This window comes from Paramormyrops kingsleyae, chromosome 4 (assembly GCF_048594095.1).
Source record: "Paramormyrops kingsleyae isolate MSU_618 chromosome 4, PKINGS_0.4, whole genome shotgun sequence".
NCBI lineage: Eukaryota > Metazoa > Chordata > Actinopteri > Osteoglossiformes > Mormyridae > Paramormyrops > Paramormyrops kingsleyae.
The window spans coordinates 19,639,330-19,653,906 of record NC_132800.1 but is presented as its reverse complement, the minus strand read 5'-3'; the positions used below and the strand labels follow the sequence as shown (position 1 = coordinate 19,653,906).

General features: G+C 40.4%; 1 protein-coding gene across 1 annotated transcript in view; it reads left to right on the top strand.

The window, feature by feature from the left end:
- Nucleotides 1–1,079: 1,079 nt before the first annotated feature.
- LOC111852867 (uncharacterized) overlaps nucleotides 1,080–14,577 on the top strand; it is a 51,833-nt gene continuing 38,335 nt past the window's right edge. Inside the window, exons 1-2 of the mRNA XM_072710782.1 lie at nucleotides 1,080–1,244; nucleotides 11,644–11,745. Of these exons, the coding sequence (XP_072566883.1) occupies nucleotides 11,684–11,745 (62 nt within the window). The 5' untranslated portion in view covers nucleotides 1,080–1,244; nucleotides 11,644–11,683. The remainder of the gene's footprint in view (nucleotides 1,245–11,643; nucleotides 11,746–14,577) is intronic.

Sequence of the window (14,577 nt, the reverse complement as noted above, 5' to 3'; positions counted from 1 at the left end):
AACGTGTTGTCAATTGACATGTTACATTTTTATTTGGTGGTGATTGTTATGGCTGGACTCACTCCATACCACTGGAATTTTTCATCCTCTTTAGGTCGCTTTAAATAGAAAGACACACCATTCGGTTTCTTTGCTGAGGCAAAAAAAAAAAAAAAAAAAAAAAATTGACATGTTTTGCAATGACAACTGATTTGAAACCAACAGACTACTTTCACAGGCTTGTAAAACTGTATTGTGACAAAGACAGCAATAGAGTACAATACCTGTTGTGTTGTCTGAATGCCCTGATAATGGTGGCCACGGTGAACCTACTCAGGTTTGGACGGACTCTTAGTCCTGCTTCAGATGACCGGACTTGGAGATCCCTGATCTAGGGGGATGGTGGTGGTCTAGTGGTTATGGATCTGGCTGGGCTATTGTGTCCTGCTTCACAATGACATGGTCAATGACTGTTGCTCGCATCTCGTCCGTAATGATGGTGCGAGGTTGTCTTGCTCTCCCTCCTGGACCTTCTCCTCTCCCTTGTTGGCCTCCTCCTCTTCCTCGTTGGCCTGCTCCTCTTCTTCCATGGCCAGCTCTTCTCCCTCCTCTGACTCGAATTCCTCTTCCCCTGACTCTGCCTTCATCCATTGTGTTTGTTTGGAATCTTCAGCAAACTGTGCACTCTGAACGTGCTTTTATACATGTGGTCACAGCATTAGCAACAAGTGTCTTCAATTTTGAGTCGTTGTGTGTAATGAATGACGCCAGGTGTGTTCATTGTGTTCAAATATTGCTGACTGTGGCAAGCATTTTGCATCACATGAGCTTTCATTTGAGAATATGAGCAGAGTTCTTTTGCAACTTGTGTTTTAGCAAGGAAAAATGTGTTTAGATTTATGAGAACGGAGGATTATGTTTTGTGAATTGTGTCTTCATGTGAAATGTGTTTATGATATTGGAAAATGATGGCTAGATTTAGTAAATGTGTTTATACAACTGGTCATTTGGTTTAGAGGATTGGCTTTTGTGTTTTAGCATTTGAGAAAAACTGTAAGTTACATGGATAATATCCCCCCGCCCCCCCAAAAAAAAACCCCTACGCTGTGCTGCTGAGTCCGTGTCCATCTTTTGTATGATACGGAACTGATAATTTCCTGTCTACATGAAAATGAAAGTGTCACCATTTTAAAGAAAGAATCGCCATTTTACCAAGAAACATGAGCACGATTCTGGAATAATATAAAGATATTCTGCATTTTAAGGTAAGATTATACTCAACACAATTACTTTGTAAACATGGACCGGGGGGCTAGGCTATAATATTTTGAAGCTATATTAAGTTTATGTTTTTGTAAGTGTTGGGGATAACTGCTAGTGTGCCGAAACATCCGGGTTTACAGTTTTTTCCAATCATTTTAACGCGTGTCTCAATACCATGTCCACTTTTTCACACCACTTACAGTTTTTTCCAATCATTTTCACACTTGTCTCAATACCATGTCCACTTTTTCACAACACTTCACACAGTGGGCTGTACCAATACACACCTGAGCACATCACTTAACCTTTGGTGCAAAATGCCCTACAATCACCAAAACGTTTCACAAGTGACTCATGCTGCCATAACCATGACAAATGCTGTCAGCCAACAACACTACTGGGCACTCAATGTTCATTGGGCTAAAAAACACTAACAACTTTCAGCATTGCAAATTACATATATAAAGTGTGGCTGTATCCTCCAGTTTGGCACAAATTACTGTCATGTTGCATTGTAAAAATAAAATAAACAAGAACTACTTTTGCATGTGAAAATTGTAATACCAACCAATTCTGAAATGCTGCAATATATTTCATTAGAAATCATGTAAGTGTTACTGTTTCTTTTTTGCAGTATGTAAATATTTCATTCCTAGCAGAAAATGCCAATCCAAAGATGGCCCCTTTTGTACATATGGCAAATTGGCACTAACCAAACAAATTCCTAGATAGGTTCTTAGCTGAAATTTCAGGCTGGTGTGTGTTTTCATTCAGCTTTCCAGCTTCAACCATTGTAAAATGCTTGGGGTGATCTAGGGCAGGGGTCTCCAACTCCAGTCCTGGAGAGCTACTGTCCAGTAGGTTTTCTATCCTACCTGGCTTCTGATGAGTCACACCTTTACTCAAGTAAATACCAGGAACAGGTGTGGCTCATCAGAAGCCAGGTAGGATAGAAAACCTACTGGACAGTAGCTCTCCAGGACCGGACTTGGAGATCTCTGATCTAGGGGGATGGTAGTGGTCTAGTAGTTAGGGATCTGGCTGGGCTCTCATTAGGAACCCCGGAAGATTGTGAGTTCACTCCCAGGAGGTGCCATCATTGTGCCCCTGAGCAAGGCCCTTGACCCCAACTTGCTCCAGGGGGACTGTCTCTGTAGATATAGTACTTCACTGTAAGTCGCTTTGGATAAAAGTGCCTGCTAAATGAATACATGTAAATGTTGTACTGTAATATATGTGTTGCCATACCCACTGTTTTTGCACAGATTACATTGTGTTGCCTTGCAAAAAGGAAAGGGACACTCCATGGCCTCATTCGTATAGATGGTGTAGATGGTAACGAAGCAGCAAACAAAAACAAAATTAGGAAATTTCTGCTAAAAGCACAATTATTTGTGTTAGTGCACGTGCATAGTGTCCTTTGTCTGTCAAAATGCAGCATATTTCAATTGACAGTGCTCTAAATTTCATTAGGTTTTGACCTGAAAGTTAACTGTTTTGAACAGATTATCTAAACGTCTGAAAAATCGGCTGTAGTTGTACAAAGTTTTGCTGGTGGCGAACACTGACTGAGAGAAGTATTCATGAAATTGTGGTGATTGAATGCATATTGTGTCAAAGCAATGCAAACGTATACATAGTTTAGCTCACATGGTCCAATGGTATGGTGCATGTGTTAAGTGTTTTGAAAAAGTGGACATGGTATTGAGACACGCGTTAAAATGATTGGAAAAAACTGTAACACATGCACCATACCATTGGACCATGTGAGCTAAACTATGTATACGTTTGCATTGCTTTGACACAATATGCATTCAATCACCACTTCCCCCAAATCTCATGAATACTTCTCTCAGTCAGTGTTCGCCACCAGCAAAACTTTGTACAACTACAGCCAATTTTTCAGACGTTTAGATAATCTGTTCAAAAGGCTTCTGATGAGCCACACCTGTTCCTGGTATTTACTTGAGTATAGGTGTGACTCATCAGAAGCCAGCTAGGATAGAAAACCTACTGGACAGTAGCTCTCCAGGACTGGAGTTGGAGACCCCTGCCCTAGATCACCCCAAGCATTTTACAATGATTGAAGCTGGAAAGCTGAATGAAACTGCCTGAAATTTCAGCTAAGAACCTATCTAGGAATTTGTTTGGTTAGTGCCAATTTGCCATATGTACGAAAGGGGCCATCTTTGGATTGGCATTTTCTGCTAGGAATGAAATATTTACATACTGCAAAAAAGAAACGGAAACACCTACATGATTTCTAATGAAATATATTACAGCATTTTAGAATTGGTTGGTATTACAATTTTTACACGCAAAAGTAGTTCTTGTTTATTTTATTTTTACAGTGCAACATGACAGTAATTTGTGCCAAACTAGAGGATACAGCCACACTTTATATATGTAATTTGCAATGCTGAAAGTTGTTAGTGTTTTTTAGCCCATTGAACATTGAGTGCCCCAGCAGTGTTGTTGGGTGACAGCATTTGTCATTGTTATGGCAGCATGAGTCACTTTTGGGTGAATTATGAAACGTTTTGGTGATTGTAGGGCATTTTGCACCAAAGGTTAAGTGATGTGCTCAGTTGTGTATTGGTACAGCCCACTGTGTTAAGTGTTGTGAAAAAGTAGATATGGTATTGAGACAAGTGTGAAAATGATTGGAAAAAACTGTAACTTAAGGCTTAATATTTTATTACAGTTTTTGCCTATTGCTTACACACTTTTTGCTAAATTTGGCACATTGTGTCAAAACTCTACACACAAACCCATCAGATATAGCACTTGGAGATTAACAACTCACGTCTATGCCAAAATGAAACACTGCAATCAAAACTTTACACTCCTTTCTAAAAATCTAATTCTTGCAACAAAACCATACACACAAGCACCATTTGAATTACTCTTTCATATCAGCAGCAACACACTGATGGGCTTTATATAAAACACTGCAGTCTTTGTGTTTCTAGTTTGCTCAGACTCAGTTTTCTGTAAAACTCAAAAGTAGAATTTCTGCAGTAATCAAACAAGAGTTTTTACAAAAAAACAAACATTCTTACAGAAATAAAAAAAAATTGAATCACAAAACAAAAGAAAAAAAAAAAAAACACTGAAGAAATTGCTCTTGGGGGAAAACATATGCTTTATTTGTGTGTGTGTGTGTGCATGCGCGTGTGTGTGTGTTTGTGGTGGGGGAGTGGGCTTATGGATCCCGCCTTCTGTTTGGATCTGGCCACAAGACCTCGTCAACATCACAGGCGATGTCCTCACGGGCTAGGCATCGGGGAAAATATCGCCTTGTGTGCCGAATCCACCCTTGGATTGATCCTATCTCAATGTCTCCACATGCCTCTTCCATTGCTTGCAGAAGAGTCATTCGGGCATGTGGTTGCCGATCATATACTTTCCACCGCCACGCTGAAAAGAATTCCTCGATTGCATTTAGAAAGGGGCTGTAAGGGGGCAGGTATAAAACTGTGAAATGATTATGGTTGTTGAACCAATCTCGGACCAGAGCTGCCCGGTGGAAACTAACATTATCCCAGATGACAACAAACCTGGACTGCTCTAGTCTGTCCTGCACAACTGCATGTAGTGCATCTAGAAATGCAACGATCTGTCCTGTATTGTAGGGACCTAGAGTGGCATGGTGATGCAGGACTCCTTGGACACTAATTGCAGCACACATGGTGATATTTCCCCCACGCTGCCCAGGGACATTTACAACAGCCCTTTGTCCAACTATGTTACGGCCCAGACGCCTGGTTTTGGCTAGATTGAAGCCTGCCTCATCCACGTAGATGAACTCATGTGGCAGTTCGGCGGCATCAAAATCCAGAACTGTCTGTAACAGAAAATATGGAATAGTGTTACTGAAAACACATATTGTATATATTTTCACACAAGTAGGGGCTGGGTTGGGTCACTATAGACAAAAATTACAAGCTGCAGGCAGGGCAGGAGGCAGCATAAACCCTCATTCCCACATCACAACATATAGTATGTAAAGTAAAGTGACACATACCTGCACATAATCATGGCGCAGATCCTTGACCCTGACACTGTTTCTCTCAAATGGCACCCTATACAGCTGCTTCATTCTGAAGTTATGTTTCTGTAGGATGGGACTTAGTGTAGAAGTGCTGACCCTGTTGATATTGCTGAATACATTTCTATCAGCAATTATGCGTTGTTGCAACTCACGAAGTCGGATTGCATTATTTTCTCGCACCATTTCAATGATGGCAAGCTCTTGTTGTTCAGTGAAGAGCCGTTTCCTTCCACCTTGAGGCGGTCGTCTAACCATTCTGTTGAAAATGCCACCACAAGATGTCATTGGTTAGGTTCTTTTTCACATACTGTACTTTCTGTACTTTTTTTCACAACTGTACACAGTACTGTAACATCACAATGTTATTCCTACCCATTTAGTACATTTAGTACAGTTAGTACAGTAATACTGTAATATGATACAGAATCATGTGACACATACAGTAGGTACAGTCTGGTGTAGAAACTTGAAGATATACCTGTCCTAGGGCTGGGCGATATGACTGAAAACTGTATCACGATATGAGTGTTTCATATCGGTCGATATCGATAATTATTGACATTTTTTATGACCCATTTAAAATAAAGACCAGGAGAAAAATATATTACATTTAAACATTTTTATTTTAAACATGGCAACAACCATGGAAAATAAAGTGTTTTTAAAATATGTGCAGTGTTTTGTAAACATAAATAAAACTGACGTAGACTGAGATACAGTACATCTGTAATATAAAAAAACAAACCTGATACAGTACAGTAACATTGTTTGAAATATAAAACCTGCAGAAATATGAAAAAGTAACTCTTCAAGTTATTCTTACTCTAATCATACTTGAAGTTGAACTATTCAAGTATATTTTCAGTCCAGGTTTTGTGCTAGGAAAAGACACACATGCAAACACTAACGAGGAAGACGCGATACGTAGGGAGCCGGAACCCGGAAGTGCGCCGTAAACACAGAGAGGAAAGAGAGAAGGGGAAACAAAAGACACGGCAGACTCGAAACGAAACACGGGATACGCGAAAAACCGGACAACATGACACATACAAACCGAAAGGATACAGACCTATAACTTAATATTCAGGAGACGGGGGGCGAGCGGCGTTAGGGAAGGGCGAGGCGACCGTCACAGTGATTCACAAAAAACCGGCAAAACTTCCATAAAGCAGTTGTTTTGCTGTGCTACGACCATTTATGACAGCTGCGTTTCCGGTGTTCCGGGCAATTCAGTTTCCCTATGTTTCCCCTGTCGCGCGCTGATTTGTACACGGTTTCGCTGTTGTTTTCATGTCTTTTTACGAAGCTCTTGAGGTAAACAAGCCACATATTTTAAAACATCACATGTTTTTTGTTTTTACTGATAATAAATGAAAGTATTTAATTCGCTGGATAGAGATATTTCTTTATGAAAACGGTATAGTATTTCTTATAAGACTATATTATGCGTGACGAACTACTGTATTCGCATGTAATACTGTACCTGAGTGATTTTCAGACATCCCACATACATATTTGCCTAAATATTAGGAGAAACATTATTTCCTGACATCCAGGATATTTGGTTCCCCCCTGTTAAAACAGGTATACAGCAACTCTGGGCCTCGGTACTAATAACAATACAGTATTCACATGTAATAATGTACTTGAGTGATTTTCAGACATTTCACATACCTCTTTGATTTAATATTAGGGGAAACATTATTTCCCGATAGACAGGGGAAACATAGGGAAACCGAATTGCCCGGAACACCTGTTCGGATCCAAACTAGCTTCGCAACCTCTGTTTTCTTCCGACGAAGAATAAAAAATATCGAACGTTTTATCGAACACATTTTTTATTGATATCGATCACGTGTCTATCGCGATACATATCGTAATCGTTTTATCGCCCAGCCCTAACCTGTCCTCCAGTCGGAATGTCCTTATTATCGATGCTACTGTGTAGCGACTGAGATTAGGGTGGACTCTTTGCCCAGCCTCCCTCATGGACAGGCCATGATTGATCACGTGGTCCACCAGAGTAGCCCTGATGTCATCTGACACACGTCTCCGCACTGGTCCTTGTCTTTGTCCTCGTCCTCTTCCACGTCCGACTCCTCTCTGTCTTTGTCCTCCTCTTCCTCTCACTCTCATTGCCTCCATGCTTGCAAAGTTCTCAAAATGTCTCACCTGAGGTCTAATTGTAGTGCTAAGGCTCAGAATGATTGGTGTTCTGTTTTCTGTGAAAGTGATTTCAGGTGTGTATGTACAGTAAGTGTGTACAATTGCCAGATGAGTTGTGCTTTTTGAACAGAGTGTTTTCTCAATGATAACAGGTGATTTCATTTTTGAACAAAGTGTCTAATGTAGAAAACGTGTTTAGTGTTTTGCAATAAGTGTGTTACAGAATTGTAAACAAAGTGCAAAGTTGAAAATGTGTTTAAGCTATGGTTACATTGTGTTTAAGATAAGATACAAGAAGTTTAGGTATTGAGGCTTTGGTGTAAGCATTCAGATTTAGTGTGTAAGCAATAGGCAAAAACTGTAAATTAGTGGCTTTACCACGGATCTCACGGATCTGTTCTGTGTTCTCCAATCTGAAAGGTGTTCAAAGAAAATAGTACGCAAGTCTGATTTCAATAATCGGTAAACAATAGGCCTAAGTCAAATTCTACCCACAGTGTAGCTGAATAACTGGAGGTGGTGTGTGTGTATCACACCGACCCACACACACACACGCACATGTAGGGTAAACATATCCTTATGGGGACCGCTCATTCATTTCAATGGGAAAAATGCTAACGCTAACTATGACAACCTTAACCCCTACCCTGCCCTAACCATAACCATAAGTAAGCAAACAAAATACAAGAGTTTTTGCATTTTTAGTTTTTTCATAGCAGTCACCGATTTTTGTAAAATAGAGTTTTCCTTTATGGGGACCAGGAAACCGGTCCCCGTAAGGAAAAAAAAAACGGATATTTATCACATTATGGGGACATTGTGTCCCCATAAGGATAGATAAACCCGCTCGCAGAGACAGATGTGTATATAGGCATTTGAGCTTGAATTTGAATTTGAGTTCAGAAAGAAATATATCCACTACATCAGCCCCTAGAATTTCAAAGGCTTATTGGCACAAGGTGGACATGCAGATACATGGCGTGCCACACTCTGCCAAACATACCTCCTGCAGCTGATAGGGGATTACAGGATATCAGTACTTTTTTCTCTTACTTTAGAACCTCTTGCGCAGGATTTTAGACTCCACTGCTGCTACCCACTTCAAAATTACAATAGTACAGATATTTTATGGGTTCTACTGAAATAATGGTAGCTGATTATGAGAAAGACCTGAACACGAACAACAGTGAACACGAATAAGATTCTGGAGTAATAGGAAGACATTTTGCATTGTAAGGTAAGACTATTGTTAATTGAATCACACATAATGACGAAGTAAAAGCACGTTTGAAGAGATTTTTGAACATTTATTCAAAATCAGTATACAACAATGAAGAGTAATATATATAAGTAATGTATACATGTACTGCGACGTGTCAATGTGTCCGAGTCCATTTTTGCTTAGACCGCTTCTGCGTTTGATGCGAGGCAGATATGCAGGAGAGATATAATGTACAAAATACGTTATTAGTCTATATAACTAACCCTTTCTTGTTGCGGCACGGTACCGCAGTGGTTAGCTCTGCTAAGAAGGTCCTGGGTTTGTTCCCCGGGTTGGGCGTAGGACCTTTCTATGTTTAGTTCGCGTGGGTTTCCACCGAGGGCTTCGGTTTTCTCTCACTGTGCATGGTAGGTTAATTGGCAACTCTAAGTTGGCTCCGTAATTGTGTGAGTGTGTGTATGTGTGTGTGAGTGTCTGTCTGTGTGAGTGTGTCTGTGAGTGTGTCTGTGTGAGTGCCCGTGTGTCTGTGAGTGTGTGTGTGTGAGTGCCCGTGTGTCTGTGAGTGTGTGTGTGTGAGTGCCCGTGTGTCTGTGAGTGTGCCTGTGTGAGTGCCCGTGTATGTGTGTGAGTGCCTGTGTGTGTGTCTGTGAGTGTTTGTGTCTGTGAGTGTGTGTGTGTGTCTGTGTGTGTGTGCCTGTGTGTGTGTGTGAGTATGTGTGTGTGTGTGTGTGTGAGTATGTGTGTGTGTGTGAGTATGTGTGTGTGTGTGTGTGTGCGCCCTGCGGTGTGTTGGCGGCTGCCCTGGGTTGTCAACTGCAATGCGTCCATTGTTACCGGGATAGGCTCCGGTCCCCACCGCGACCCCAGTTGGGATTAAGCAGTTACGGTGATGGATGGATGGAATTCAATCAACTAGGTTGTTGATATGATCAATTCATATTTCACACTAGAATAATGGTAATAAGTTTTACCATGTCGGGGTACCACAAAAAGAGAAGTAGCAGAGTAAAAATCGTAACAGATGGAATTATTTTGGACCCCAATTACATTTAATTTGTCAATTAATATTGTAGCGCGGAGGTTATTATGAACTTAACTGTACCTTCTTCGTAGATGGATGAAATGAACGAATGTCCGAACAGAAGTCTCCATTTCAAATTGATTTTACTGAAAAATCAACTGCTGCAATACATAAAACATATTTGCGGATTGTCTTCTGTGGGTCCAGTAAAAACTTCCATACAAGTGCCATATCTCATGTGGTGGTGTGTACCCTTGCAAAACTGTCATCCAAATGATAGAAAATATGTTGCCATATATTGTGTATTTTGCAACATCACAAAATAAATGGTAGAGAATAATATGAAATATTATGTTTTTATTTCCTCATTGAATATATCGCCATATCACACTGACCTATATGAAACTGTGATAAAGTTTAACCTACGAACTTTTTACATCTCCGACGCTTATGCGGCAAAAAGGTCCCACTTTCTGTTGTGCGGTGGAAGTGACACATGAAAGTGGCCAGGAGCTACCAAAGTTCCAGGTCAAGACAGCCCAGGGACTTTTAAACTGGGACCAGGTTCCAGAACTTCAGTGTGAAAGCGCCTTATAAGATTTTTGGAAGCCAGGATATGCTATGTAGGATAATAAAATAAATAAATTCTAACTTAATAATAATAATCATCACTTTACTCTTTTTTATGCCTCCCTCAACTTGCTCTTTGTAAACAAGTTGTCTGTGAATGGCACCCAGGGAGCTGGGGGTTAAGGGCCTTGCTCAAGGACCTACAGACATGCTGAGGCTGGGTTTGAATTGGTGACCTTCTGATTACAAGCACATACAGTAGGCTTAGCACATAGCTCTCACAGCCCCCATGTGTATTTTGGACAAAAATGTATACTACGTACTGTGTATAAAAATCAGTGAACCCCAAAACAGAATGGAGACCCCATGTGTAAATTCAGTGTGTTCAGTGTGTCAATGTGTTCATAAAGTGTTGAGTACTGTATCTGAGGGGAGGGGGGGCAAGCCAGCTTATTCGGGGCCCCAGCTGAGGCCAACATAAACCAATTATTACAGACCATAGTGCTGCTACTGCTTGGTCATTGTGATGTACAGTAGGTGTAACTATAATGAAGAATAATAACTAACCAATCACTGACAATCTGCAGTGTGAACTTTCTAGACTAGCCAGTGCAAAACAGTAGTGTGGCCATGCAGGTTACATTAACCTAAGCTATGTGATCATATGTCCAATATCGGATTTACATTAAGTGTATTTAGCAGCGGTGTAATGATACACAAAACTCATGGTTTGAATCCAGCCATTTGTCAACCTGTTAGAATAACAATACCTAAGAATCATGTTTTCCACAGTGAACATTTACTTGAGAATTTAGGTTCCGCCTGTGCCAAATATTTTTATGCATTTCATTGTGTGTACCCAACCAAAAACGGTGTATGAAAATGGTACACAATGAATGCTTGTACCATTACAGTCCTAATATTTAGCCAAAATGACATATTCAGATGAAATGTGTCAGCACGCGGCAAGCAGGCAAGCGGTGAAGCAGGAGAGCGAGCCGGAAATACGGACAAACGGGGTTTAATGGAGGCAGACTGACGGACAAAGCACTGCACATGACAATACAATGACAAGTCTGGGGAAGACTGACTCAGACGAGGACTAAATACAAAAGACAAGCTAGACTTAATAGGACACAGGCGATCACAATTAGGGCTGAACACGAGGTAACGAGGTGGGCGTGGCACACATCAGGAGCGGACGGAGCGGATCATGACAAAATGTGGCTGTATACAAGCAATAAAAAAAAATATCATTAGCTAGGCAAGTTTCCCTTTTGGGCGGCACGACTGCTGCATTGCCCTAACAACAGCTCTGAGTAGCAAATATTGTGTATGTATATATTTATTTACCCTTCGTGTTCACAGAAGCCCCAGCAGGAGTCATCTGGTCTAGATCAGCACAAAAATGGAGGGAGCTGCTTCTGGATTGATTCCCTCTGTGAAGAGCATAAGAAAGAGAATTATGAGGTAAGACAGAAACTGTATCTTTTTGAACTGCTTTTGACTTAATACTTTTCCTCTAGAGCAGTGATTCTCAAATTTTTCGCAATAAGTATCATCTCAGAAAGTATTTGACTGCCCAAGTACCACCTTTATGACCGGCATTAAAATACAGCAGCGTAGGCCTTGTGATTGATTGATTGATTGATTAATTCCCTTTATTGCTGTTGCAATTCACCATGTCACTAGTCACAAGTACCAGCGAAAAGCAGGCCATCAACCCGACCATACATACACAAACATTATAGGGGGTAGACAGGTCAGGAAGACAGGGGACTGTAGGAAAACTCAGAGAAACAAGATTACGTGAGGAGAGTGGAGGTGAATAAAAAAAACAGCCCCCAGACTGTACTCCAGTAGAGAGTACAATGTATGTGTAAACAAATATAGTTTACATATGTGGCAGTTTTATTCATAATATGAATAATATTTAGTATTTACTGTAATCCTCAGCCACAATTGAGTGACAACATTAACAGCCGTACTGCATTCATAGCAAGTGACCATAGTAACCACTGATTTGCATGTAAACACTCACAGCAAGTGACAATAATAACAACTGTACTGAATTTAAACATTCACAGCATTCATGCTGGAGAAGTTAAAGTTCAATTGGGTCCCAGAAGGAGTGAGGTATTTGGGCATTAAATTAAGTGAAGATCCTGAGGGAATGCCACTAAACAATTTTAATGTATTATTGCTTAGGATCAATGGGAGAAGATTAATCTGACTTGGTGGGGAAAAATTAACATTATTAAAATGACTGTAGCCACCCCCCCCCTCCCCCCCCCCCCCCCAATTTAATTATATAGTCACAGTGCTGCCAATCACAATACCAAACATAATTTTAAAAAAAATATGGGAGCGCCTCGGGATTCCCCCAGAGGAACTGGATGAAGTAGCCGGGGAGAGGGACCAAGATGCTACTGTATTTTAATTTTGTGAATAAGATGTAGTTAAACCAAATACATAAAGATACTGCTGTTAAGAGCCCTGCTGGGGGAAAAAAGAGAGAGTCTTTCCTCCTGTCGTCCCAAGCACCTCCCCAACTGAAGAGCTTTAAACCTCAACATTGTTCCCCGTGTTCCCAAGTTTCAGTAAAGAAACTGAGGGGTACTGATCCACATTTAAATGAGGAGCAGTTAGACCGCATGAGCCTTGAACTTGAATCTTAACCGGCCACCAACCGTGCACAACATATTAACGTAATTTCCCTCGGATTTTCAAAAGAAATGCATTTGCATACACATATCGGTATGTTAAAGGACAAAAAAAACTTCTGCAAGGCACTGCATATATTTTCAACCTGTTAAAATACCAGGTTTTTGTTCAAAAAAAGTGAGACCACGTTAAATTATTTAAAAACTTGCTCCACATTTAATATAATCTATAACCTGTACAATTCAATTGAAAAACAAACAAATCTTTTAGGGGAAAGGAGGAAAACTTAGGAGGTGGAAAATAGAGCTGTAAGTCTCCCAAAACCATGTGGGAAAATGTGTAGTGATCTGATGAAGCCAAGATTGAACCTTTTGGCCGCGATTCCAAAAGGTGCGTTTGCTGCAACAACAACACTGCGCACCACTAAAAGATCACCACACACACAGCACACCCACGGTGAAGCATGGTGGTGCCAGCATCATGCTTTGGGGTTTTTCTTCAGATGGAACTTCAGTGTGAGTCAAGGTGGAGGGAATTCCAGTTCCATATTCCAGTGAATATTGACCCAAACCTTCAGGTGTCTGCGAGAAAGCTGAAGATGAAGAGGGATTTCACTTTTCAGCAGGATAATGACCCTAAGTGTAACCCCAGTTCCACTCACTACGGCGAGTGGTAGGTGTACAGGGACCAGTGTACTAAGTTCGGTGGGAGCAGTGACAAAGGAGCAGTCCCGACCACAGACTTCAGAGAATTTTTTACACCTCACTTTTACTGAGGAAAAAAAAAATAAATAAAAAGGGAGGGGAAGAAAAATCAAAATAGATATATATATATATATATACCCACCTAAATACATATACAGAAAAAAAACAATTGTAGTAAAGGTATCTTGCCAAAGGGCACAATGAGTTTACTCCCCTTTTAAATTATATTTCTTCTTTAAATAAAATAGAAATTCCCAAAACCATATGATTACAACTTCTGACCTCCGTACAATATCAATTTCCAACGACAAAAATACAGGGACAGATGTACAAATGACAATTGGAGAAGTAACACAAAACAAAACAAAAGAAATAATAAAATAATAGAGGTACACCGATTAATTTCAGTCACCGTTGGTGACCTCAGGTGAAGAAAAAACTTAGCTCAATGTCCAAAGTGGAGTTCACTGGGTGGCTCGCCATCGCAGTTAGGATCTCTGCAGCGCTGAGGCCGAAGGTTCCCAATAAAAAAACCCGACAAATATTTTTAAGTCCTTTTGACAGAACCTGGTTTTCTCTCTCAGCACGAAAAGTTGAATAACTTTAAGGCAAGTATTAATGATTTCTTTTTTTTTATTTATTTTTTTTTAATTTTGCGTCCCGTTCTTTTTTTCCTTTCCCCAACTCCTATCACTCTGCCAACGTGGCTTCTCTATCACGGAAAAAAAACCTCCTTGCTTAGACCAGACCACCTCTGATTGGCCCAGTCATCCCTACATTTTATTTCAGCATTTTATACCATTTCCCACTCTTAAAGTGATATGTCAGTCCCCAACACAGGTAAAAAACAAAATGTATATATATAAAAAAAAATTAAAACTAACTAAAATCAATAAATTTCCCCCTTTCTTTGTATTTTTGGGGTTTTTGCATA